Below are 27,803 nucleotides of genomic sequence, written 5' to 3' on the forward strand. Positions count from 1 at the left end.
GCAACTGGCAAAGTAATCATCACAAACATGAAGATGTGACTATTGATAAAATAAAAATTGAAAATAGTGATATGAAAAACATCAAAGCACCTAGCGATGACAGTTTGGTTATCGAGGTTATAAAGTGCAAAGGCTCATTTCTCCATCGAGCTCTCTGCAAGTTGTTTAATGATTGCTCAATAAAACAAATAATTCCTTCCTAAAGAGACCGAGCAATAAAAGTGATAATGCATAAAAAGGGTGATATCACAAACTTAACCAACTACAGACCCATAAGTTTGATTCCCCATGTAAGTTGTTTATGCATATTATCCCGAATCTGGTCTAATCTTTATCAGTCCCGAGGACAAGCTCAGTTTAGGGCAGGGTATAGTACAAACGATTATTTGCATGTCATCAAAAAGTACAGTGAAAGCTGATTTCATAAATACAACTTTTTTTACAAATTTCGTATTTTATCCTTAGGATTACCCAATAATTGTTTTAATGTATTATTGGATTTATAAACCAATTAAAAACCCACTCTGTTAAATATTTCTTTCAATCCTTTTGTATAAACAGGATTGAAAGATACCAAAGCAAATTTTTCTTGCATTTGATTTTGGAAACAGGTGGTTTCACATAGAGATTTCTTAAACCTATGACGGTTAATTAAATGGAAAATAATGAAAAGGTACCATTTTTGCATATTTTAGTAATTACTTTATCTTCAGTCACTGAAGACGATAACTTGGTTATCGAAACTCGCGTCAGACAGTGTAATTGTGAGTGTTGGCGTAGTTATGGTGTAAACAGTGTATTCAGTATTGTGCACAGTGGTAAAGATGAAGGGAGACCTATGTCCAGCAGTGGACGTAATTGGCTGTTTGATGTTGATGATGACATGAAATGGGCAGTGTCAAAAAATTCTTTGTCATAATTTATTGCCTCTATATTAAATAATACAATTCAATTATTGGATCAAAAATTAACTATAAAATGATTAGATATTTGTGGTAGTACTATTTTCTTGAGCTCCACTCAAGGATACAGAACAAATTAGAATATTAATTTGTTCAGGAGAAGGACATCCAATTAGTAACTGATCTTCATTGCTGTAACCGATCCTTAATAAAATCTGATCAAGTTGCATGAAAGCATTAACAATATTATTTTTTATAGGTCGGAATAAAATGAATTCAGTTTCTCTATTAGAAAGATAAATCTGCATGGATCGTTGGATTTGAGGTATTTTTATTTTCATGTTCTTTTGAATTTCTTTAACCACTGATGAAAGAGTTTCAGCTTTTGCAAAATCCTCTTGCAAAAATTTCTCAGGTGCTACTTTTTCTTGCTGTAAAGTTTTTTCAGATTTTGCTATCCAATCAAGGATGTTACCTAAAAATGAGAAGTACTAAAGAAGTACCAATTACAAAATTTCCATAATTTATTGTTGATGGCTTTCCTTGGAAACAATAAACATGTCTTACCTACAAGTAATTGAGTTACCAGGGTGATGAATGCTTCACAAGATTGTTTCAACTGCTTATCAATTTCTTTTCGTGAGTCAATCAAGTGCTCTTTGACTTTTGGCGTTCCCTCTAATAGAAATTCTAACAATGCGTTATTTGATCCAAATGTGAAGATTTTATTTCTGTGATTGATTAGATCCATGGCTGCTTTCTGTACTGTAGTAAAATCTAAAGTTGTTTCTTTAACAGTAAAGTCAACCTAAAATAGATTGATAATTCTAAGTAGTTTGGATTATTTATTGACATGATCCCAATCAAAATCAAACATTTGGTAACAGCATACTCAAAGTAGTTATAAAAAAATGAGTAAGGAATTGAATTAAACGTTTGAAAAAAGTAAGAAAAACGAAATCGTACAGAATCAGATATGGGTACATAGGGGAAACAAAGAGGCAGACATCAATACATAAAAAAAATTAAATTAGTATCTGCATATAATGAGAATGAACGGATAAACAAAGGCTAAGAAAATATTGAAGGTAAATAAAGAAAAAAAAGGAACAAGAGGTGATACCAGCGAAAAAACCGTGAAAAAACTGTGGGTTGAAGAGGACACAGAACCACAATATGACGTATAAGAAAAAAAGTCAAAGATATAATATTCTGTTCCTAAATAAAATAGCTTACCTGAAATGGTGCAATTTGCTCCCTTATAATTAACAAATGTTTAATTTGAAAAAGAAAACCATCAATTTTAGTTTTTTTTGTAGAAATAAGGTTTGCTGCTGTTTTGACAGTTTCTATACATATGACTATAGCTTCTTGTGCTAATCCTTGAAATGTACTTCTATCTAAGCAAAAATATAAACGAGATAAACAAACAAGGGTGCGTTTTACAGTAGGATACCACATGCCGTGTAAATCTGCAGATGCATTTCCTGAAAATAAGACCATTACAATTTAGTTATGGTATTTTCTATTCTAGTTTAATTATAGATTTTATGCAGTTTTGTAAACTAACGTGTAGTAAAAATAAAGAGCAAAACTCCCTCTAATAATGTATAGCATTAAACACATAGAATTTTTTCTCTGCAAAATATCAAAAAGTCTACTGATGCATAATCTGGCAAAAACAAATCTATGCTCAAAGCATGTTTTAATAGTTTCATTATGGATAGTGGTGTAGCATGAATCTTCATCACCTGAGTCTGAATAAAAATTTGACTCCTTCTAACAAGAGTTAAAATTACTGATAGACTCAATAAAGTAAGTAAATCAGTGAAGATTTTATTTCGTAATTATCAGAGTGCTTATACTCCCAAAGAAGCTTTGTCACTAGATGAGTCATTATTATTATATAGAGAGAGACTGCGTTTTAAGCAATATATCAAGGAAAAGAAAGCAAAATATGGGATCAAGTTCTACGAATTGTGCACGACAAAAGTTTATGTTTGCAACATTGACATCTATAAAGGTTAACAGACAGAAGAAGCAAATATGACAAAGTTACGATCTCCCGTGTTAAGACTTCTTTCACCTTTTCTAGGGACATCACGCTTTTATGGACAATTATTATACAGCGTTCCTCAAGAAAACTCATACAACAGGAACCCTTAGGTTAAATCACAGAGGAAATTCTAAAGAAATCACAACTAAAAAACTTATCTAAAAAAGGTGAGCATGAATGGTTTGAAAAGAGAATGTGTGATTATCCAAATGGAAAGATACGAGGGAGGTATTGATGATTACCACATTACCACAAAATTTCAACCAGAAATGATTCAGCCGAGTAATTCTTATAAACCAATCTAAATTTAAACCAAAAGAAGTCTCTGAATCCTACCTAAATATGGCAGGGGTTGACAGAAGTGACAGAAGTTGTTTATTTACAAAATAATTTTATAATAAAGTTTTTTTTTTATTTTGATAACATTTGTTCTTACTACTACATATCTGCAATAGGAATCATGTGTCCCTTCACAGACAAATTTTCAATGTTTAGGAACATTACTTTGATAGCAGACACACGATTTTTTGCTGTAAAAACAATCAAAATTGCTGTTCAAGATGCTGACTTGTACTTATTTTCGCAGAAAAACCTATTTTTCAAAAAAATAGGGGATGCTCTGAGTAGTTTCAAAATCATCCTAGTGTCGGCGAATGTGTTAAAAAACTTAGTATTTCTCTTAGTAATACTGTCATCTTTTCTTAGTCATGTACTCCAAATTTTGTTTTGCACACTTCAACAAACCCTCCTCCTATTAAAAATTTCCTTATCCTACCAAATTCAATCTCTCTATCTCCAATGCTAATATGCCTTGTTCTGATTCACCAATTGCTTGTCCTTTTTTAAGCTTATATTCCTTTCATTTGCAAAAATCATCGTTATGTTGTGCACTTAATTCATGGCTACATCAAGGTCCTTGGGATGATATTTAATAGTTTTTGACTTATAAATACATTAAAATATAAAACTGATCAATCAACCTAATAGAACATGAAACAGTTTGAATATATTATATGAAATGTTATAATGATACTTTACCTGTATAAGAACGAAAGTTTGACATTTGTGAATTTATATTAGCAACTTCCTGAGATTCAAGGGATACAACTGAACTCCTTGAATCTGATCTTTCTTTCAATTCCAAGACAATACTCTCAATTTGTTCTAATTTCTCTGGGTATGCCAAGTCACCTGGTGATGGTTTGTAATTTAAGAGATCATATTGGAAAAACACATTTGTTCTAAACACAAGTCTCTCTTCAACATCTTGCCATAACTGTTTAATGATTTCAACATATTTACTTAGTTGGATGGAGTCTACAACTTTATCACTTAAGAATTCATTTCTCAGAATTCCACATAATTCACATAGAACTTCTATATGAATTATTGTAATAAGATTTGGTCTCAATGTGTCATAAAGGCACTGACAAAGGGCTCCTAAATAATCATTTAAATGTTCAGTTCCTTTAGAAAAAAAGTAATTAAAACACATTACTTCATCTTGACAAACTTTTAGGATGAAGAGGCAACATGATCTGAATAGGGTACTATGATCTTTATAATATTTTTCTTTCAAATCAGTCAAAGCTTTTCCTACAGCAACAGTTAATATAGGTAGCCTCTGAGTAAAATATGACTTTTTACAATCAATTAAAACATTTTTATATTGATCATTTCTGGTTTCCCTTTCCTCCAAATTGTTCAGAATACTTCTCACTTTTACTGAAACACTTTGAAATTTCCCATAATATAGAGAAAAAGCAGAATCAACCATACTGTTAATATGAGGGACCTGAGCTGATTGGAAATTAACATTGGGATCTACAACTTGCTTTGTTGTCTCAACAAGTATAGTATTTACATAATCATATATCTTATTGAGGATAGTATTTAGAAGACTCTCATATTTCATTTTATAAATTCTGGATTCCTTATAGTGCAGATGTTGATTTAAATAGTCTATACTTTCATCTATCTTGTCTAAAATATAAATGCAATCGTCATTATTCATTTTATTTTTTATCCTTTCAACTCCATCTTGACATTTCGTAAAATCGATGAAATACTTTATTCTATCATTTATTTGTTGCTTTTTTTCCTTTAATATTTTTTGATTAGCCATAAGTTGCTCACTAAGATCATGCAAGTAATTTGTTTTTTCTGTTACATTATTATAATTTTCTTTTAAACTATTGAGAGAACATAACGCTTTGTCTGACATATCAAAGAGAATCTCACAATTAGATTTATACTGAGTTAACAATTGGTAATAGTCTTGATACATTTTTAAATTTTCGTGTTTAATATCATGTTCAACAGCTATTGTCCATTTAACAAAATCTTGTAATGTGTATATAGTATCTAGTGTCTCACTGGTTTTATCCACATCTGTATCGTTCTTTTCTTTCACAGTATTTGATATTAAATCACCTAACTCATAAATTACATCCAGTTGCTCCGCTGACAATGGTGCTAAAGACTTATCTAGAGATTGCCATTTTACAATATTGTCTTGTATAACACGTTCTTTTAAATTTTCACTATTGTCAGTTGATCCAACACTTGGCATATTTTATCAATTGTTATTATTGTTGAATTTTTCTTGAATAAATTTGTTTTTAACCTAGAAACGAAAAATGACGTTGACGAACCAATGTTTAGATCTTGTCTTCTTCTGTTTCAAATAGTTATGAATGCCTGGAATTATGATTTCTTTAAATTTATTTTTTATATAATACTATTAATCAAAACACAGTCTCTTATAAAAAAGATAAACAAAAATCGTCACCATTAAATTATTGTTAGAGTGAAAATTGAAGCATTCAAAATTGATTTCTGTTCCAAACAATATGATATTTAAAAGTATATATTAAAATGGGAGAAAAAGGCTGGAAATTATGAAATCATTGTATAAAGAATATTCTTTCTACAATGATGAAACTATATAATGGAGATTGTTGTTTTAGTTACAAACTATTAGATTCTATATAATTTGGATTTTTTTATATATTCTCATATATTAGTTTGTATATACTAAATATTTATTCTCCTGAATTCTATCCAATTACCCTCAGAATAATTTTGAAGTTGTTTATACAATAAATTGCATTTTGTGATATTTTTGTATTGTCTTTTACAAAATTCACAAATCTACAATCCGGACTGATTCGTTCTTATCGTTATTTTTAGTTTCTATATTTGACACTAGATGGCGACACCATGCATAAAGATAGCATGAACAATATGTTTATAAAGTATTTAATCTTTCTATTATTATTACTTCATAAAGGTGTTTTTGTGCAATGTTGAACGCGATTTTATTAAATTTTATGCATACCTCTCCCTCTGTTTACATTATTATGTAATGTGATATGATTTCTTCTAAGCGCGATAGATGACGCCACTATAAATGCATTCAAATGTTTGTATGATCTAAAATATAGAAAAATCTAAAATCCGGAACCAATCCTTTCCCAGCGATTCCGGATTTACGATGTTATACTGCACCGGTGTTATACTTTAAGGTCTACAGGAAAAATCGTTCAATAGCTGATATGTATTATTCTTCTAGTTTACACACGCGCAATAGCAAATTACATTATAGAAATTATAAGAATAACCCGTTTGAAATTCTCTGGTATTAATATTGATAATAATAATTCAACTTATCAACTTAAAATTTGTTTTAATGTTTTCTGTGATTATAGTGATTTTAAATCATGTGAAAGCAAACTATCGATCGACGCGTCGCTTTTATGACATCAAAATGCATTAACATGCGATTGTTTTGTAAATTTATTGACTTTTTTACTTGAGAAAAATGTCACATTTTTGAAGTAAGTATGAATGTGTTGCTTGTCAAATCTATTTATTATTGTTTATTAGTATGTTAAGACAACATATAGCATATTTCTTAATTAGTGCGAAAATTTGGATTAACTTTCAGAGCTAATAATATAGAATCCAAATATGGAAAATCTTTCACCTCTCAACCAACTATTTATTAGGTGAAAATGATTTTGTATAATATTTAATATATTCAATACTATTTCGAAAAATAATAAACATTCCAGGGTACACAATAGATCAATATATTAAAGTTTTAGTGAGATAGATTCACGCAAGGGCGTCGTCAGCTTATGACTAAGCGGGGTGGGCAATGGGGCAATATTATGGAGGGTAAAAAATATGAACGCCTGGTACAGTCGATGCGCATGAAGCGTTACACTTTGGAAGTCTTTGCCTCGATAATAATTGTAGTAAGAACGGTTCTAATATCAATGTATAAAACTTCATAAGCTCTCGACAGCATAACAACGAAATCAAACTTCTAAACACAGTAATAATTATTTATTTTATCAGAAATAATATTTAATTAAAACACAACCTGCGGGGATTTTTGCAAAACTTTCAACCACTTCTACATTAAAATTATTTGTGTATTGGGGCGATCTTCTGCCATGGTGCTTCTTAGCCATGTTTTTAGTCTTCTAATGCTGCTAAAGGGTCGCTCTACTGTACAGGTTTTGGATCAAAAAAGGAATTTGTTTTTAGGACAGCAACAATCGTTAGATTTGGATATCTTGCCACAATTACTACCAAAGTTCGATTTCATTCTTTATGTTCGGTAAATCATAAAACTGGACAATAGATTCACAAGTTTGTTTCAGATTTTCAGTTATCATCTTTTGCATCTGCGCTGGGTGTAACTTAGATAATGCGAATGATGGAGTGTTTTCTTCAGCAAAACGTACTTCAAGGAGGTGATAATTGAATCCAAGTATGGTATTACTAAAGACCTCTTCCAGTATTCTGAAGGGGTTTCTGCTGGATGATTGCTTCTATGACGTTATTTCCTCGTAATACGCGGCATTGATGTAATGTCCTCATCCAGTCCGACTTTCTCTGTGACAACAGCAGCTTCCTTTATAATTTCGCCTGTCACTTATTCCAGATTTTCACGGTGGTTTTTAATTGAAAGTAAAATCCTTTTAACTTGTTTTGTAACGAGTATTTTGCTACCAACATAATCCCGAGAATGAAAGAAATTCTGGAAGTAGTCGCATGCAGTTGGAAGGCACTTTTTTGAGTTGCACTATTTCCTTCCTAAGATAATATTTGTAAGGCCTCCAGAATTACTGGAAGTTTTTATTTAAAAACTCTGATGATTTTGTGTTTCTCATTTCATCTTGTATCGCAGTCTGGAAATATTAGGTTTCAATTTCCTCCTCGAAACTGATTTCCGAAAAAAATCTATAGTATCTTTGGTGGTTCCCATGGCATTTCTAATTTCAGGAAGTGAATTTAGATCATTACTAACTGGATTCAGTTCGTAGGACGAGCAATGAAAGTAGAGAGCTTCGGTGTACTTTTTGTACACTTGGAGTGTACAGTGTAGTAAATCTATACACAAGTTCACTAATATTCATCTACACACTCAACATCTAATTTATTTAAATACACTTTTCGGTTCACTTGTCACTATCCGAAGTATTTGTTTTGTCATCAAATTGTTGACTAAGTACTACTGACAGAGCTTCCATTTTATATACTAGTATTATATTCTAGTTCTTTCGGATTCTTGAGATCTTTAGAATGTCGTAAATAAATGAAAATGTCTTCTCAGAAATTGATTTTATAAAAACGGCAAAAAAACAAGGTAAATAAAAAATAAATTCAAATGAAAAGCCGGCAAATCCGGCAAAATTTCATTTCGGTAACATATTAGAACAGGACCGGCTTCACGGTATTTATTAGTGGTCGAGTTAGTAACATTGCAATAGCTTTTGATGAGAGTATTTATAAGAAGATTTTAAGAACAATGTTGTTTACAAAAACAGCCTTACGGAAAACCATAACACTATTATAATGGATATTTTTTATTTGGGATTTTATACCTTTCCCTTGAAACATTGTATAGATAGAAATTATTATTGTTATCTCTTCAGTTTGAAATTAAGGTAAGTTTATTTGTCAAAATTTTTCATTCCATCAAGTAAACAAGGTGTAGCTATTAAGTATCGAGACTAGCGCTGCTACAGAAAAAGTAAGCATGCTCCAAAGATTAGCAAATGTCTGCAGTCTAACCTGAAGCCTACTCTTTTGAATGCGAAGCCTACAAACTAGTGTAGTTGAGGCCTTCGCTTGTATAGAGCAACTGAAACTTACAATTTCTTGATTCTAGTCTATGAATGTTTGACGCGTCCACGTGCTCTTGAGTAGCTCAAGCGTTTTAAAGATAGCAGAGAAGATGTTGAACATAATTCACGTTTGGGTTGCCCTTCCATGTCACAAACGGATGAAAATATCGAAAAAGTCACTGAATTTATAGGAATTGACAAAGAACGTGTGCGGTAAACTTTATTTATTTATTTATTTTTATGAAACGTATAACATACGAAAAATGAGTGCAGAACTGGTGCCTCATTCCGCACTGTGCGGCAAAAGGTTTTTAGCTAAGTACAACCATCCAATGCTAGAACACCCACCTTATTCGCCGGATCTTGCACCCAGTCCTAAGGTGATGCATTAAGCATAAAAAGCGTTACGTTTCTCGAAGGAACTGACCGAAATATACTTCCTGCACTGTTTCGAACAATGGAAGAATCGCATGGAGTGATATAGAGGATGTGTATATATTGAAGGTGATAATAAATAAATAAATATACGTGATATCATAATAAAATATTTCATATCACCAGTCATGTTACTTAATAGCCACAGCTCGAAGAGAGAGAAATAAAAATTATAAATACATATATTGTGGATGAAACTGCAAGAAAAAAAGTACAAATACTAGTAGTTAACGATGGCACCTTATTATTGCGAAAAGTGGCTACCGACATCCACACCCACCAAATGTCACCACAAAATTTACTTTTAAGGTGTTACCTCTGATGAACGTTGTAGTTAAAGATGTCGTTTAGAACTTGTGACTCATATTAATCTCTGGAAATGACTAGAAAACAAAAGTGACTATTCCGCCACAATATATAAAAATAAAATTGGAAAAATATTGTATGGAAAACGTAGCAGGCCAATTGGCAATCTACAAATGGCATACTTTAATAAAATAAACAGCACAGCTGCTACCTTCAGTATAAAGAAGTAAAATTATTTTCATAAATAAATACTTATTAAGTTATCAAAGTCGAGTTACAAAGCAATGCACAAAGATGGGTACGGATTTAAGCATATAAGATTGGTGACAAAACACGAAACCGAATTTACCGTTCTTTCAAGGTAAAAAAGCAATGAACACACATCTTGAGCTTCCATTATGATTGTTTGGTGAAAACGTGCAGTTTGAAATAACAACCCCCTTTCTTGGTGCGGTTGCAATGTTTACAATTGATATCTTAATCCCTCACTTTGTCTTTTATTTCATCCATTCCCGTGTGTTCCGTAGTGTCTAGAGAATATAGATAAAAGTTTCGTCCTTTACGCACGTTGCATTTTACGCTAAGTCTAGCGTCTTTAAGTGTCCCTTGATGCTTCAGTGCCCCGATAGGACTCCTGTTAATATTCCTACTTAGACTGATAATTCTGCAGATCATCATCTCTGGTTATAGTTTTCTAGGAATATCTCTGCCTGTCTCAACCCCTGTAGATTGTCCCAGTAACTGCTTTTACCCCTATTTAACTTCGTTTTAATTTATTTTCGCTACTATTCTGTAGCTTATACCAAGGGGTTCAGGTCCTATCAAGAGTTTGTCTGCCCCTACTTTAGCGAGTCTGTCAGCTATTTCGTTTCCCTTCACTCCAGTGTGTCCCGGAATTCATTGCAGGGCAACTTTATTTTCCTCACCTAGGTCCATTAACTTGTCCAGGTGTTCTTAGCCTACTTTGGATTTTATGAAATTGGAGCTTAGAGCTCTAATGGCTGCCTAGACTATCGGGCAGATTGATGATCTCCTGTTTGAGATAATTCCTTTATATATTGAACTGGACAAATATTTATGTTTAAAAAATGCTTGGTGTGTTGTCCAGGCTTTCAGAGTTTTTGGTTCTGGGTCCGTACACTCCTATTCTAATTCTGGTTGCTTAATTCAACATAATCATCGTTGTGTTTTTAACCAAAATGACCGCAATTCCATAACAAGAGCAAATAGTGTTTGGATTCCTTGTAATTAAAATAAAGCAATTATTTTATTTATCTACAAATATGTTGATCTAAAAATCGAATTCGAATTCCAATCTAACCTTTTTTTATAGGTTATATTTACCATGAAACAGTTCGGAGAATTAGTTCAAGGGAATGTTATACCTGTGTGCGTGTATCTACGTAACCGAATAGCAATAGTTATCGATATAGAAAATGTGGATACTGTAACATCCGAACAAATATGTGAGAAGATTACAAACTGCGAAGAGCTAGGATTGAATCAACAATTATGCTCCAATGTATTTTCATTATGGATGATAAGCCCATTATTAGGTAAGAAGCTATGTCCGTTGCCAGGTCCTTGCCACCTTCCCAAGCTTTTTCAGTTTGCAATGAAGTGATTCAGGTCCTTAATACCCAACCCCGCTGCTTCTTCCAGACATTCCAATGTTTCACTCCCCATGCATTGTAGTCGTTTCGACGCCAATGCTGTGCAGTGACACATTAGGTGTTCTATTGATTCTTCCTCTTCACTGCATTCTGCACAGAGATCGTGTGCAGTGACCGGTAATCACTGCTATGACCCTTCGGATCGAGGCTTTCCCATAGCCCAGCAGTTCTGTTGTCTTCCTCTTCTATAGCACCGGCCACAAGGAGCGTGAGATTACACAGTCATCTCTATTACTCCATCTCTTGCCGTGCTATCCCTCTAATATTCTATCTCTATCTTTCGTGCCTCTCTGCAATTTCATTGGTGGTATTTGATTCCCTTCTACATTGTGATGTCACGCACCGTTTCATCTCTGCATCGGATTAGTTCAGCGGCTCGTTCTATGGCCTGCAGCTCGGCGTGCATTATGTTTCAGCCATTTCTAAACCTCAAGGAGTCCCTTATTCCCAGAACTTCAGAATATACTCCCGCTCCCGTCCGTTCGTCCTTTACGGACCCGTGGTATGAGGATGTTCAGGTCTATCAAAAGTCAGTCTGGCGGAAGTGTAGTCGGTGCGTTGTTTCAACACACCTTTGTCTACTATATCCGCCATATTCTCTATCTCCGTTAGTATCCTGGTGTGCCCATAGTTGGATTGTTTTCACAGCCCAGTTTCCCTCAGACTGAGGGCACTTTTAGCTGCTAATCCTTTTATGTGCAGATCTAGTGGTTTCATATTCAGCAGCACATCCCGTTATGCCTATGGCTGCTAGCCTTTGAACCTTGGCGAGTTTTTCCGCATAAGTCTTCCTATTCATGGCCTCCCACCACACTACGGCTCCGTATACAGCCAGTGTATAAGCTTTGGTTGTAGTTCCCATTTTCTTCCAAACATCTTCCTACAAATGTAGAAAGCGTTGATTCCCTTTTTCATCCTATCCTCCACATTCCTTTTCCAGGAAAGCTCTGAGTCTAGGATTAATCCCAGATATTTCGCCTTCAGTGAGAGGGTCAGAGTTTGCCCCTTCAATTTTGGTAGCCGAAAATTAGGTATCTTGTATCTCCTAGTGAACAAAATCAGTACGGTCTTTTCGGGGTTAACCTCAAGTCGATTGTATTCTGCCCAATCGATGATTTCCTTGAGAGATGCCTCCATCAAATCGTTTAGCGTCTGTGGATGCTTGCTCGTGACGAATAGCACGACATCATCGGCATATGCTATTATCTTTACTCCTTTACTCCTGAGTTTTCTCAGGATTTACTCAATTACTATTAACCACAATAATGGGGATATTACACCACCCTGTGGTGGCACTCCAAACTTTATTCACTACACACTCACACATACACAAGTCAAGGCTGCACTATGCGTAACTTCGAAGACATAAAGGTTACAGAATACCTACGTAGGTAGTACCTTAGGTGTCATTAACTAGTGAACGATGAAGCTGTAATTAGTAGAAAAAAGGTAGGTAGTGCTCATCACTATCTGAAAAGCATATGCTGTAACAGCAACATTCTCCCGGCTGCTACCTAATCTTGGAGAGGTTGCGTAAAGTGCTATCGTAACTCATGTGGACTGATGGCAACTACAGTGAAATGCCTCAGTTAAATCATGGTGAGAGCGTATCTCGTATCCTCGAACAACTAGTTAAAAAAGTATTCTGAGATCTCCGGTCTACAGAAAAGAAGAGAGAAAAAAATAATAACGGCTAGAAGAGAAACAAGTAATACTCTGAGATATTAGAAGGAAGAATTAGAATTAGAATTTAATATCAGGTCCTGATGATATGTAAAAGTATTTTCCAATCGACTAAAATACACATACAGACATAATCGATGCTTCTTTTAGAATTACAACTTAAACCAACAGACAAACCGTATAATTTGAGAAAATCTTGGAGATATTTCTTGGAGCAATACAGTCATACGTCATACAATAAACAAATCAGAGATGAACCTCGATTGGTCTTCCAGAGAAATGTGTTTTTCTCACCTTACCTCGAAGAAAAAATTAAGTAAGTATTACTCATGATCTCAACATTCAAAAAATAATCCGGATCACGTTCATTAACGTTCGGATTATAATCCCACCTGAGTGATTTGAACCCATTGGTTATTCAACAGTCATATCATTATTACACGTCATCCTAATAAGCAATTAAATTGCTTCTACCTACTTTTTAGTGCGCCTGAGCTGATGATAAAGAGAGAAAGGATATCGGTATACCACTATATATCTACTGTATTCTGGTTTATCATCATTTAAAGGTATCGAGGGGTGAAAACGGCAAAGTAGAATAACAAACTTTGATTCTAATCAGTGATTTTTCCAGAGGTATAGGATTTGATTTTGAAAAAAACCACAAAAAATTAATGAAGTCTTTATTGGAATCGATAAAACGATCAGTACTCTCTCCAACATATCGGCCGGTAGTACAGGAATTAATGCTTCAATGTTGGCTTCCAGTGCGTTAATCATTGCTGGTTTATTCCTGTAGACATTAGCCTAAACATGGCCCCACAAGAAATAGTCCAAAGGCGTTAAATCACACGATATAGGCGGCCAATTGACGGGCCCCAAATGTGAGATTAGCTGTTCATCGAAGGCGGTTCTCAATTAGGCTATTGTTTCGCATGCCGTGGGACATGTGGCACCATCTTTTTGAAACCACATGTGAGGCATGTCCAATTCTTCTATTTTTGGCAAAAATAATGGTCAATCACACGGTAGCGCTTGATTTTCAGAGTAACGTTCCGGCCATTAGTAGCCGGAAGTACGGTCCGATGATGCCACCAGCCCTTAATCCACAATATCATCTAGAATGTGATATGCAACTGAATAAATAACTATCATGAAAAAAATGAAGCACGAAAAAATAAAAATCAAAGGCTCTTGTAGATCATGTTTTAAACTTGAAGTTTACACTAAAAATTGAACGAGACGTGATGTGTCTAATTCAGAGTCATAGTTTTCGAAAAAACCTAAATTTAAAAATTCCAAATTTTGTGGCGACACTTACTCGCGAATTCTTAATTTTTTACAGTTAGTCAGTTAGTGAATTCATATTACAGCTCACGTCATTAGGCTATTGACTAGTAGATGGCGCAACTATTCAAAAATGCTGCCATTAAATGCAAGTGCAAGCAAAAATACAGATTCATTTTTATATTAATAGTTATTCTTTCGAATCAGTTGATCAAATAATTGAAAATATTTCACTCGTAATATTCTGAAATCATATTCTGCCAACAATGACTGTGGCGAAGAGATGCACTCTTCTGTTCTGGGAGCATTAGCATCAATATGAATTACGCTCATAAGTGATCAGATTTCAGTTTGTAATATGGAGAGTTTGATTACTGACAGGTTATAGAATAGCATAAGCCTAGTAGCAAATTTTATGAATCCTCTACCATTTTGCAAGCTTAGGGTTGTCAGACATTTGGGTGGAAAGGTCGGACAAATTATTGAGGATTTAGTCTCTGTATTAATAGGTACTATAAAAAAATTATAAGACTTTTTTTACTGGAAAAAATAGTCAAAAACTTTTTCTCTTCAAGTGAAACTATAGAACAAAAAAACTTCTTCTTTTAGAGTTGAGTTCGTAGAGTTCGTAGAGAACACAATAAAAATAATTAGTCATATTTTTGGTTTACCGAAAACTACTTTAAGAGCTCAGTTTCTTTCAAAATGTATTAGTAAAAATCCTCACATGTCAAATGTTATAAATCAAATTCTACAACCAACATTTTGGAAACAGTGCCAACATGTAATCTGTTGTGTTCTGTCCTCCATTGCTGACCTATCAAGCTCTTTCAATGTTTGCGTTATGTCCAATTTTTTATGTGCTTCTTGAAATCAACGTTCTCTTTGTTAGTGTTGAGAAAACAGACGACGGGCGGCGCTTGGGCCCACAGAACATACACTAAGGAGAAATGTAAATTTAGTTGTTGTCCTATGGAAACAACATGGCGGATTTTCGATGGTAGTTACCTCGATGGCACGTGGCAGAACTAATATATTTTCGCGGTTTATTTAAATTTACAACAATAAAGTTCTACTGTATTCTAAGTTATTAATTTTGCTGTTAATTTCTGTTAATATTCTTCGTCGTCTAGGGCTATGCCCTCTACCTGGCTTTAAAACAAATTCTCATTAATATAAAATTACAAAATATATTCTCCATTCAAAACAATGTCAACAAGAAATTATAAATTATAATCTGAAGGAAATGTGACGGGAATTCAGAAATTGATGACGAATGACATATTGACATTGATAGTAATGACACATTTTTATTACACTAGCGTCACGATTGGCATGGGGTAGAACTAAATTTGTGTTGCCGAGATTTACATACAAGTCAACCTTCTTTTTGGAATGTTCTGTGCTTGGGACTGCATGAGCGACCGGTAGTCGACTCTCGTCACTTTCGCTTGGCTACGCTCGTTTGTGAAATGTAAAAAGCCTAACAAAAGCCGGGCACGGTTTATTTTGGCCGAACACACAATCAAAAAGCCTACCCGGCTTTATCTGATTGTCTGAAACGTTAATATGGCAATGATGAGTTAGAGAAATATACGAAATTGTTATCATTATAAAATATTTTACTACAAACACACCATAAATTGCGAATTAATCTATAGGCAGAATTTAAATAGATACTTTGTTGTAATTTAATTACAAAAATTTTCTTCTTTGTTAATTCCATATTAGAGTCTTCATTATATTAGCAAACTAAGAATGTTTTGTCTATACTTGATACAGGAACGGAAGATCCGTCCCTGTCAGGATCCTTAATATCCCTATAAATGTCTTTCCATTGTACAACACAAAAGTAAGCACTCTATAAGGTGTGAATGTTAAACTGCAAAACATATAAAATGGAATGTTTTCAAAACTAAGTCGTAAAAAGTTATTTATGCAACAATGCATACAGGAGTATTTTTTCACCGATAGATTGTGGAACATACCCTTTTGTGCTAATATCTGTTGTGCGAAGGTACATACATTGTGTATGTTTTTTATAACATGTTAATATCTATTGTCAACTGAATTATGATTGGAAATAGGTAGTGCCATCTTACCAAATGTAATAAATAACTATGTGAAGAAAAGTTTTATTACATTTTACCTAAACATACCATATTAACAGTGGTGGGTTTACCAGTAGGCTGAGTAGGCTGTAGCATAGAGCGCCAAGCTTTGATCAAAACCTTTGTATTTCGATTTAAAATAATTTAATAAAAATTGTTGTACATAAAGAAAATATTAGTTTTGATATTTTTACAATAATTTAATAATGATTGAAATATAGCTTGGTTTGAATAGGGTACCACACGTGTACTGAACGTGAACGTGAATTTTTTTTCTGGAAAACGAAATTTCAAAACAAAAACCATACAGGAAAATAAATTCTTTGCAAATAAAACAAAAAAAAAACATTTCAATTCCAAAATATCTTTATAAATAATGGTAGACAGAATCGTCTAAACTAGAGTCAGCATTTTATTGAATTATGAAGGGTTGTAAAGAGGGTGATACCACATAATAATCTTCTTCTTTGATAACATGTCCAACACAGTTTTTCCAAAGCTCTTGGCGGTCTGCTGCTAGAACTTTCTTTGCGAGTTCTACAACCTCTTTACTTAGTTCTGGAGACTGATTACATTTTCGTAATTCTGATTTTACATTTGCCCATGTTAACTCTATAGGGTTAAATATGCAATGGTAAGGAGATAGTCTGAGAAGAGTATGACCTTATTCTTTGCACAGCTTGTAAATATAATTAATTTCCTCTAACTTTAGACCTTTAATAATAGTAAGCAATTCTTCGATTGAAGTTTTTCTTTAAACAAAGCCCATTCAAACAGCAATTTTTACTATTGTCAACCCAACCGAAATTTACTACTATTTACTTGTCAAACTATATTTCATCTAGATAAATTATGTGTCTATTAGAACTTCGGTAGTCTTTTATCTGATGCAAATAATCTTGTTGCCATCGAACGATCCTTGACGAATCGGTTATTGCCATCCGTTTATTCAGTTTTTTGTATTTAAAACTACATGCTGACAAAACTTGTATAGATAATTAAGAAAAAATATTTATTCTATTGTTGGTAAACTTTAAGTGTAATAAAAAAATGGTATCAACGTTACTCGTGTAATTATATGATATATAAGCGTTGAATAGATTTTCTTAGCTTATAATGATATATTCTAACAATTCCGTGAAAATAATCAAGGATCTTACATGAATCCTTTGTTCTTAAACATTTTTTGCCAAAAATCGATTTTAATCATCAAAACAATCTCCTACAAGAGCAATACAATCATTTCAACGTTTCTCGGTGCTGTGCTTGTGAAAGGATTTGTCTTTTACCTCAAAATAGGCTTCTGTTTCAGTAATTCCTTCTTCATTTGAGCTGAATTTCTTACCGGCGAGGATTTTTTTGAAATCAGCGAATTGCCAGTAGTCACTGGAAGCTAGACCTGGACTATATGATGGATGAGGAAGCAATTCGTTCAACAACTCTGTAGTATTCGCTATTGATTGTCTCTCCCTTTTGGAAATAATCGATGAACAATATTCCATGCGCGTACCAAAATATTGAAGCTATAACCTTTCCAGCTGACTGTTGTGCCTTTGGACGCTTCGGACGTTGTTCACCGGCTGCAGTCCACTTAGATGATGATCGTTTTGATTCTCGGAATGAAGTGATGGATCCATGTTTCACCCGTTGTTATATATCGACGCAAAAATTTTTATTTATGTGTGTACAATGCCAAATACGTTGTTGCTTTTGATCGATTGTGAGTAAACGCGGCATCTACTTTGAAAAAGAGCAATCTCATAGTCAAATGCTCATGCATAATTGTAAATACACTGCCTTATGATATATTTACGGCCTCAGCTATCTCACACAATTACAATTAAATATAACCAATTTCTGTTTTTCGATATTTTCTTGAGTAACCACCTAGCGTCAAAAAAAGTTGATTTGGATTTTGTTTTTGTATTACAAGCACTCAAGTACTCCTCAAATCATGCAAATGTGAAGTTTTCCCTATGTCGCTTTATAGTCCCGATCTTGTATTTAGTGATTTTCACTTGTATGAAATGATAAAGAACTAGCTAGCAGCATAGAGCTTTGACGACGACGAGGAACTGGCGTTGGAAACTGGCAGAAAGGGCAATTAACATAATCTAATATTTAGAAAAAAAATTTCTCGATCCATCAGATGTAATAATTTTTGTTTCTTGAGCTTGTTACCCACTATATATAAAACGTATTTGTTTCATTTTGAAGGGATCACAAACTGATTGAGTTACTGTACGAAGAGGCACAATATAACATTTTACAAGGAAGATATCCCTGCGAAGAAATGCATTATATCATGCTAGGGAGTATACAAGCCCGAATTGAATTAGGGCCGTACAACCCGCAACAACATTCTATACGTTTCTTTAGACAACAAGTTAAATTCATTCCGATGCATATTAGAAAAAGTTGGACATGGAAATGGTTACCGATAAGTTCGAAAAATTCCATCGAAGTCAAATTATTGGAACAGTTTAAAAGAATTCCTAACGTCACCACTAACCGAAAATTAATGAGAAAATATTTGGAATTTTGTTGGTCTTTGCCATTTTACGGGTAAGTTATAAATTATTTGTTTAACTAATAGAAATAGAGAGACAAGGATTTAAAGTGTGATGGATATCCACCCCTTTTCCATAATAAAAGAAAACTGATTTTGAAAGGACCTCTCATCAATTTACGCAAGTTATGATCATATAAGAAATGTTGATCATCATTAGCTTAAACGAGGAGTTTATCAGAAGTTTGATCAAGGCTATCAGAAGTTCTAGTTGCCACGTAACATAGGAACACAGTTCTTGCATTGCTGGGACATTGCTAGAACATACCGTATCGCTTTTCCATCATCATACCTAGTCGAAAAAGCCTTTAGTGTACTTACAATTTGATAAAATAAGAAACTGTTCGACCCACGTTGATTTCAGTAACACTGGATTTTTGGTCTCTATACTTAACCATTTCAATGTTTTTTTTCCGAAAAATAATTATCTACGTAAGACTTTCTATTATTTATTGATATATACAGTCCATGTAAGATCTTGGTCTCTTTCATCATACAGCTCCTCTTGGCCCGATACTTGGCTGTATTTTTCCAATTTTTGACATTTATTCTATTTAGGTTTTATTAATTTTGACGTTTCGACTTTTCTTTAAGTCTTTATTTTTCTTTTAAAAGTTATCAAAAAAAATTTTAAAACAGAAAAGACCTAAAATCAAGAAGATTTAGATGCATTAATATATCAAAAGGTCTAAGAAATAAAAAATTAAAGAATTTTAGGTTTTATTCTATCTCATCCAACCATATTTTTCTGGGACATTCAATTTCTCTTTTTCTTCTACTCTCCCTCTATAGATCTTTTTTATTGCTCTTTCTTCATTCATTCGCTCCACATGTCTGAGTCACTGTATTCGTTTAGTTTGCTATGTCCTTTTTTTTGTAAAGCACACTAAACTCTAAATTACTTAGACTGCAAAAATCACAATAGATCTAATTATTGTTTTATATAATATTAGTGTTAATTTCCTTGATAGTAGAGAAGATTTAAGCAACTTCAACATTGAAAAATAGCTTATTCACTCACTCAAGTATATAGTGCGATCCAGGAGCTCTTAGCCTCATATGGTGAATAGGGTGTGTTCGCAAAAACCTTTATTCACGAGTCAGTGACAAGTTTCAACAAGCTTTATATAAAATTTGCTGCTTGGATACATTTTATTACAGTAGAGCTGGAACCACCACTCAGTTAAGTTGTTGTGAAAAATGTCGTAAATTGAGTTTCACGCTGTTATAAAATTTTTGACTAAAGAAGGATTAACACCAACACAAATCAGAAACAGAAATAAAATTGGTCTCAGTTGTTCCGCTGGGGACGAGATTTATTGAAAGATGACCCACGTGAGGGATGTCCTTTGACGGTGACTACTCCAGTAAACATTAGACTAGTGAAAAAAATTGTTATAAGTAATCGGGGTCTGAAAACAAAAAAATCTCAGCAAAGACTAGCATTTCCAACACAATTGTTCTAAGGATTTTACATAAGCATTTCTTCTTCATTTTTAAGATCTCATGATCGATTAGTTTTGCAGGTTCCTCTGAATCAGATTCTGGGAGGTGGACTGCCAGCTGTCTATCCATCTCTTAGGTGGTCGTCCGGGTTGTCTTTTCCCTATTGGTTTCCCTTCAAGTACGATGCGTGGTAGTCTACTCTCTTCCATTCTCCTGTGGGCATGAGCATTTCAATATGACAAAAATTGTGCTTCGAATCCTCAGTAGTGTCGTCCATAACAGTAGAATGTTGTGGACGACATTTAGACCTTTCTCAAGCTTAATCCGAACAATTGTAACGTGTAATAAAACTATGGTCTTTTACTATGGATCTGATATCTAGATGAGATCAAAAAATTATCGAAAAAAAGCACGGCAGAACCTGCAGAGGTGTACGCTTGCCTCATGACAATGCTCCAGTTTCTACAGCTTCACTTGACAACGCTACTGTACACGAATGTGGCTTCACAGAGATTGAACACACCACATATAGCTCGGATCTGGTCCTATTCGACTAATTTTTGCTCAAAAATCTGAAGGCTTATGGAGTAAAAGATTTAACAGCGAAGATGAAATCAAGCAGCCGACGTATGAACTTATTGACTCTAAGGATGCATCATATATTTATAGTGGCATAGAAGCTTTAGTCAGACGTTGAAATTACAGGGAGAATATATTGAAAAAGAATCATACTTTTTTTTTTATTTATGACCATTATTTCTATGTAAGCCGCGTTGCAGTGAATAAAGCTATGATTATCAATACGATAGTTAATATGGTAGCCAACAATCGACAACTGTCACAGCATGCGAAGAAGAAGATGGCGCTGTTGTCAATGACGCAGCAGCGTCATTGTTGATCTTATCTATTATCTACAGTGAGATAAAAATATAAACTATAGCCTTGCCGATATCTTCAAGTTTAATGATACACGCTGACGTTTTATTTTGTATCGAACCCTTTAACGATGAAATTTGAGCAGACAAATTAATGAAAATTTGTTCGTAAAATGATGATAAACGAATAGTTTAGATATACAAAAAAGACACATAAGGATTTTCTCAATTTTTATGAAACTACCTGAACGTGTTATCTTTTGAGAGTGAGTAATAAAAGAGGTTTTTCTAAACTTGTAAAAAATCTGTTAGAACCCACTTTTTTATAAACTAATACTGAATATTTTTTTGTCGGTATTTAAAAATTCAACAGGGTAAACACCTAATTTCATCACTCAATAAACTCACCCTACAATTTTGGGATTCAATCTCGAAAACAATAATTTACAATGAACAATAATAGCAAACAATGAACCTTTCTCATGTCTGACTGTCAAAAACTCGATTATTGCAAATGACAGTGTCAATATGTCGAAATGAATCTTTATCATGGTCTTACTAGAGGTCTGGAAATTAAGCCCAATTTATATACAGCAACTTGGTTCTCTTATTATCCGGATTCTAGAGGTGCTAGAGACGGATGTGGGTAGGGTAAAGCTAGATGTAAGATCGTGGGGTAGCGCAGAGATGAAATTTTTGACAGCATTTTAACAACTATAATTATTTGTTCTTAATCAACTACTTTTATATAATTAGTTTACATATTAACAAGTTTTATTTATAACAATTTCATTACTTATATAAATAATAATAACTATTATTATAAGGTTAAAACAATTTGTCACCAGCCCCGACCTCGCGGCCACAGAGTGAGGTAATTAAGTGCTACCTTTGTTTCCAGACCTGTATGTAAGACCGTGATCTTTATGAATAGAATACGATAATGATTATTGTTTGTTGTTATCTCCTTTTAACATGATTATAAAAAGGCATCTACTACCCGTAGAAAAAGATAGAACGTATATAGTGTGTTTTTCTTCAAGTTTACTGTTATGATGTCAGGGTAACGAAAAATTTGATAGAGTATATTTAATATTTATTTCTTTTAAATTTTTATTTTAACACGTATACTACCACAACACTGCTCCTTTTGGCTAATTTATTACGCTTCTTAACTACTTTATATTCTAATGTATTTTAAAGCCATTTATATGTATAGAATCAACTGGCGAAATCCTATTGACTGACCTCCTAACCGGTCTAGTAAGCGTTTATATATTCGTAGCAACGCGTGGAATGCTTCACAGTCCTCTTTAGTTAGATTTTCGATGTGTATTCTACCTTCTATAGCGACCATAAGCGTACTATGGATTTTGATCGTACTTTCTAATCGACTGAATTTATTTTGAATTTTTGCCAAAAAACTTGATATTAAAAGATTATTATTTTACAATCAATAATTATTCATGATAAAAATAAACTGTCATACTTTTAGTTCTTGATATTCGTTCAAGGAATTCCGTTTTGTGTCTAATTAAAAGGAGTTGTTGAATTGGCAACTGCAGCGTCTATGAACCTTCTCCCTGAGCAATCCAGGGCACAATATTCACAGGAATTTAATTCTTTTATGGAGTGGCGTACTAAAAATGGCATAAAGAGCTTCACAGAAAGAGTGCTACTTTGAAACTAAATCCATAATCTGGAAGTTTTCAACACTTTAGTAGACTTATTCAAAACTGAAAGGCACCCTAATAGTAAATAACGAAGGAGGCTTCAGTAAATACTCGAAATTCAATGTATATTTGAAAGATAAATCAGTTGACTATAGACCCAAAAAATCTAAAACATTTACCCTTGAAGAAATTAATAAGTTTCTGTTGCAAGCTCCAGACGATCATTTTCTCATACATAAGGTATGACAGCAAAAAATTTGTATTATTTGTAACATCTTTCAAATTGCTTTAATATTCGGAATCGCAGGAGCTCTGCGGAGGGAGGAATTATATAAATAAAAAATGTTTTAATTATCACAGTCCCTGATCCCAAGTTGTAGGTAATGCCTTTTCAAAAATTTCCTCGCTTATCGCAACATATTTGAATTAACCTAATCCACAAAACTACATATATTTCGACGCTCTTCGGCGTCTCTATTAGTGGATTCTGTTGGTGATATAATTCAACTAAAGAAACACTGTGGGTGGAAATCCAACATAGTTGCCGATGGTTACGTAGACGACTAAAAAACAAAATGGATTCCGCAGTGAAAATTTTAACGGGAACTAGTTCGACTTCAAGCAACATTGTAAATGTTCACGATCCTACCAACAATCCAATAAGTACTAATTACAACAACTAAAGACGATGTTATTTTTTGAACTCGTTAAATGTTGCCAATTCCAGTACCAATAGTAAGGTAACTTCTCCTTCACTTCAAATTAATAATGCCCACAGTTGTACTTTTAAAATTACTATTATAAAATAAAAATTGATTGAAGTTTTGTCGAATTTTTTTAAGTCTACGGACGTAGATACTCGTGAGTAAAGTAACTTTTAAGAATTGCCGTCCTACTCGTGAAAAAAAGTATTACTTTACTCACTTGTTGCATAAATAACTATTTCTGTACTTGCTATATCTGATCAAGTTAACTCAGTTTATTATTTATGACGGATGCTATGACTTAAATAGTATAATACACAGTGAATTCTAGGGTGCAATTTTACAACTAAGGGTAAAATTGAATGCAATAATTAGAAATTATCTAAGAAAACAGCTGATCTACGTCAAACTAGAGGTGGGGTGCGATGAGCGCACGTGCATCGATCGCACAGGCACATTTAGACAACATTCCGTGCATCTAGTCGAATCAGAAAGATCGTTCGACGAGCGCAAAAGAAAATTTGATCTGCCGAAGTGAGTCCTAGAGATGGGCAAACATACGAACTTTTGAATAATTCTAATCATTAAGACAAAACGAAAATTCATCAGCAACATCTAAGATTTTCCAAAATGAGCAAATGTTCAATATTTTATGAAAATTTATAGAAAAAATTATTTTTTCTAAGAATGCGTGAATTTTTGGTATTTCGAATTCTCCACAAAAAGCCTTTTTATTTAAGAATGGTTAGGTTAGGTTAAATTAGGTGCGCTTGATGCACCCTCCTATATAATTTTTGTGCTCGAACCACCGTGCGCTCGATGCACGCATTCAAACTAGCGGCCGTGGTATAAACAAATGATTTTCTCGTACATATCCTTGTTAGCTTTTCTAGGTTTTTACGGCTCTAGGGTTGTTTCGTATTGTTTTTTTTTTGTTTATGGTGCTAAGACAACTTCATAGATACTTAGTAAATCTGTTTCAGTGAAACTAGAACAACTGAAACTGACTATTTTTACAGTTTTTTCTGTGAATAAGTGTGCAAGTGAGCTTTTAACTAATTTACAAAATTTAGAGCACTTTTATTTATTTTGTGCTTAAATTACAGGAGATTTTTAGACATTAATTTCCACAATTGCGTTCAAGTTTATCAAAAATGAGTAAATACTTTTCAAGGATTCAATGTGATAACCCAGTGGAAGCTGACAAACTTTTCATTAGATAGATAAATAGATAAATAGCTTTAATCTGAATATTAATATTCTTGCGTATAATTATCGCTTCCCTACATTACGCATCGAAAAAAAACTGGTGCATCCCAAAATGTTTTCCTGCGGGATCTTGAGTCAGTCAACTGCACGGTAGACTGTTGAATTGGAATAATGTAACACTTATCGAGCATCCATCCTTTTCGCTTGATTTGGCCAGGTGCGATTTCTGACATTTCACTAAGGAGGATGAGATAGATGAAGAAATCATAAATTTTTTGACAGTATTTCAAATTATGACTGACTTCAAGCTTCTATGTTGAGTGTTACAAAAAGTTATTTTCATAAAAATGTTACTTTTCTTGTATGTCAAAATATATAGCATCACCTTCGTAGAGGTAATTTATAAAATTTTAATTAATCTTGATCAACTACTAATAAATATTTTATGTAAATGTTTTTTTTTTATTTATGTCTTACTTACCTTCAAATAATATTTTACGTCGGCAAGAAGCAGGAAAATCTACTTTTCTCAAATTCTACGCCACTGATTGAGTTGTCATTTTGGTATAATTTTCCACTTATCTAATGCTTTCTAAGTAAACAACCCACTTTCTCTTCGTTTCGATTAAGTGAATTTTTTCGAAATATCCAATTTTTTGGAAATGTTGAATATTATTTTCTAATTTCTTCTTATATTATTGGTAGTAAGATTCACTTCCACATTTATATGGCTTAAAAGTTTTTCATTTTCAGTGAAAGTAGCAGGTATTTTGTTAACATTAGCTGCAATTGTGATGCGTCAATTGTCTTTGAAGACGGATGCATCCAACCAAAATATAATTACGAGTTTCTTATTATAACAAAAAAATGCAAATCTATTTTGTTTCCAATTTATTTTTTTATTTTTAGATCGGCGTTTTTTGAAGGTCAAATAGAGCAACCTGTAACCGGTTTGATTTCGTTAATGACCCATCAAGACCAACCGGTATTAGTAGGAATAAATTCCAAAGGTCTTTATATAATTGACGATATAAAATGTGTGAGTATTCCCTTAATTTCGGTGGGATTGCAATTAAATCAGATTTTTAGAAACTTTCACATTTCAAAAATGTTTTACAGTGGATATACGAGTTTGAGTTCAAAATTACTTTCCGTTCTACAATTTTACTAAATTACATTTTTTCAATAAATATGATACAAGGGCTGCTTATACTTAAATTCTGAGACAGACAAATAAAAACAAATATTTATAATTAGATTTATGGGCTTATTGTTTTTCAAAATATTCTTCATAAAGATCCATTCACTTTTTCAAGCGTTTGAACAAATTGTCGAAACATTTTCTCGATTCCGATTGGGGTATCTTCAAAATATGTTATTTGAACATAACAAACGTTTCTTCAGGTGAATACAAATACCAATACCTAATGATTTTAACAGTGTACCAAATTGGATATTGTTTTTTAAATATTTTGGACTATTACAGCTCCCCAGAGATGGAACTTGATGTACAGGGTGTTTCAAAAAAGGTGATCCCGTCTCTAGGATAGATATAAAACTCAAAAATATTTAGGGTTTGTTCAGTAAAAAATTTTCGTAACGCCATTCGTATTCAAGATAAAGGGCGTTTAAGAAAAAAATGCAAAATTAATTGATGTTAAAGCTCACTTGAAATTTTGCTTAAAAAATCTAATATTGAACAAGTTATGTTCAATACCACTTGGTACGAACCGTGTAACTAGCGCCCCCTATGAGAGTTAGATATAAAAACAAATTCATCGGATGTATCAGATTCCAAAACATAATCGTTTAAAATTTTAATACAATATTGCCAGTAGTTGCGACAAAATCGTGAAAAATGTGTATAATTTTTCTTCCTTTATCTTGAATACGGATCACGTTACGAAAACTTTCCATTGAGCAAGCCCCAAATATTTTTCAGTTTTCTATCTATCCTAGAGACGGGATCACCTTTTTTTTTAATACCCTGTAGAGATAAATTGATCCACTACACGCTTTTCCTCTTTGTCCGTTCTTATGCAGGACACCCTATATATTTGAATATTAAAATAGGTTTACGAAAATAATTTATGTGGATTGACGTAGTGAACGTTTAAGGTATTATTACTGGGTTTAAAATTTGAGGAGTTTAGTTGGGAATATGCCAGACCTTCCAAAGAAGACGATTTGAATTGCCTGCCGTGTATATTTATTCAATTTACAATAATAGAAAATGGTACGTCGGTATCAAAAATTTTACAAATTTTTTCGAGACAAGCTAGTTTGATGGATGCATTAATAACTACATTTAACGAACAATTCAAGTTAAAAATACCCGATGAAGTGAATAAACCTTTGGAACAATTACACATGGAAAAAGGTATGGTATATATCTATTTTAATACTATTAGAGATATGAAAAAATAATTATTTGGGAATCTACTCAGTCTTTTAACCTTTTCCCGACTTATTTTTAATACCATTACGGATCCTACATAAAAATGTTTTTGGAGACAATTTTTTAAATTATTTTATTTACAATTATTGAAACTGAGATAATGTCTAATAATGACACATGTCAAATCAAAGAACGGATAAAAAAATCAATCAAGTGGTATTGTTTCAACGGACTGAATTCAGTCTTGATTTGCTTTAGCATGATTTCGTGCTATAGATGCAGCTTGATTGGGATTCCTTTGGACACTGGGATTTTTATACTGTTTTCTTGCTG

The 27,803-nt window shown here is 33.2% G+C and overlaps 2 protein-coding genes across 2 annotated transcripts in view; one reads left to right on the forward strand and one right to left on the reverse strand.

The window, feature by feature from the left end:
- Nucleotides 1-95: 95 nt before the first annotated feature.
- Nucleotides 96-5,699, reverse strand: LOC130441221 (conserved oligomeric Golgi complex subunit 3). The gene is made up of 4 exons (XM_056774795.1): nt 3,997-5,699; nt 2,139-2,389; nt 1,470-1,710; nt 96-1,377 (listed from the first exon to the last, which is right to left on the reverse strand). The coding sequence occupies exons 1-4, from the start codon at nt 5,528-5,530 to the stop codon at nt 983-985; spliced, it is 2,421 nt and encodes an 806-aa protein (XP_056630773.1). The 5' UTR covers nt 5,531-5,699; the 3' UTR covers nt 96-982.
- Nucleotides 5,700-7,178: 1,479 nt separating this feature from the next.
- Nucleotides 7,179-27,803, forward strand: part of LOC130441314 (FERM domain-containing protein 8) — a 28,202-nt gene continuing 7,577 nt past the window's right edge. The window contains exons 1-6 of the mRNA XM_056774932.1: nt 7,179-7,220; nt 11,176-11,398; nt 13,349-13,514; nt 18,814-19,161; nt 25,982-26,111; nt 27,191-27,452. Of these exons, the coding sequence (XP_056630910.1) occupies nt 11,188-11,398; nt 13,349-13,514; nt 18,814-19,161; nt 25,982-26,111; nt 27,191-27,452 (1,117 nt within the window). The 5' untranslated portion in view covers nt 7,179-7,220; nt 11,176-11,187. The remainder of the gene's footprint in view (nt 7,221-11,175; nt 11,399-13,348; nt 13,515-18,813; nt 19,162-25,981; nt 26,112-27,190; nt 27,453-27,803) is intronic.

Source organism: Diorhabda sublineata, chromosome 3 (assembly GCF_026230105.1).
Source record: "Diorhabda sublineata isolate icDioSubl1.1 chromosome 3, icDioSubl1.1, whole genome shotgun sequence".
In the NCBI taxonomy this organism is placed as follows: Eukaryota; Metazoa; Arthropoda; class Insecta; order Coleoptera; family Chrysomelidae; genus Diorhabda; species Diorhabda sublineata.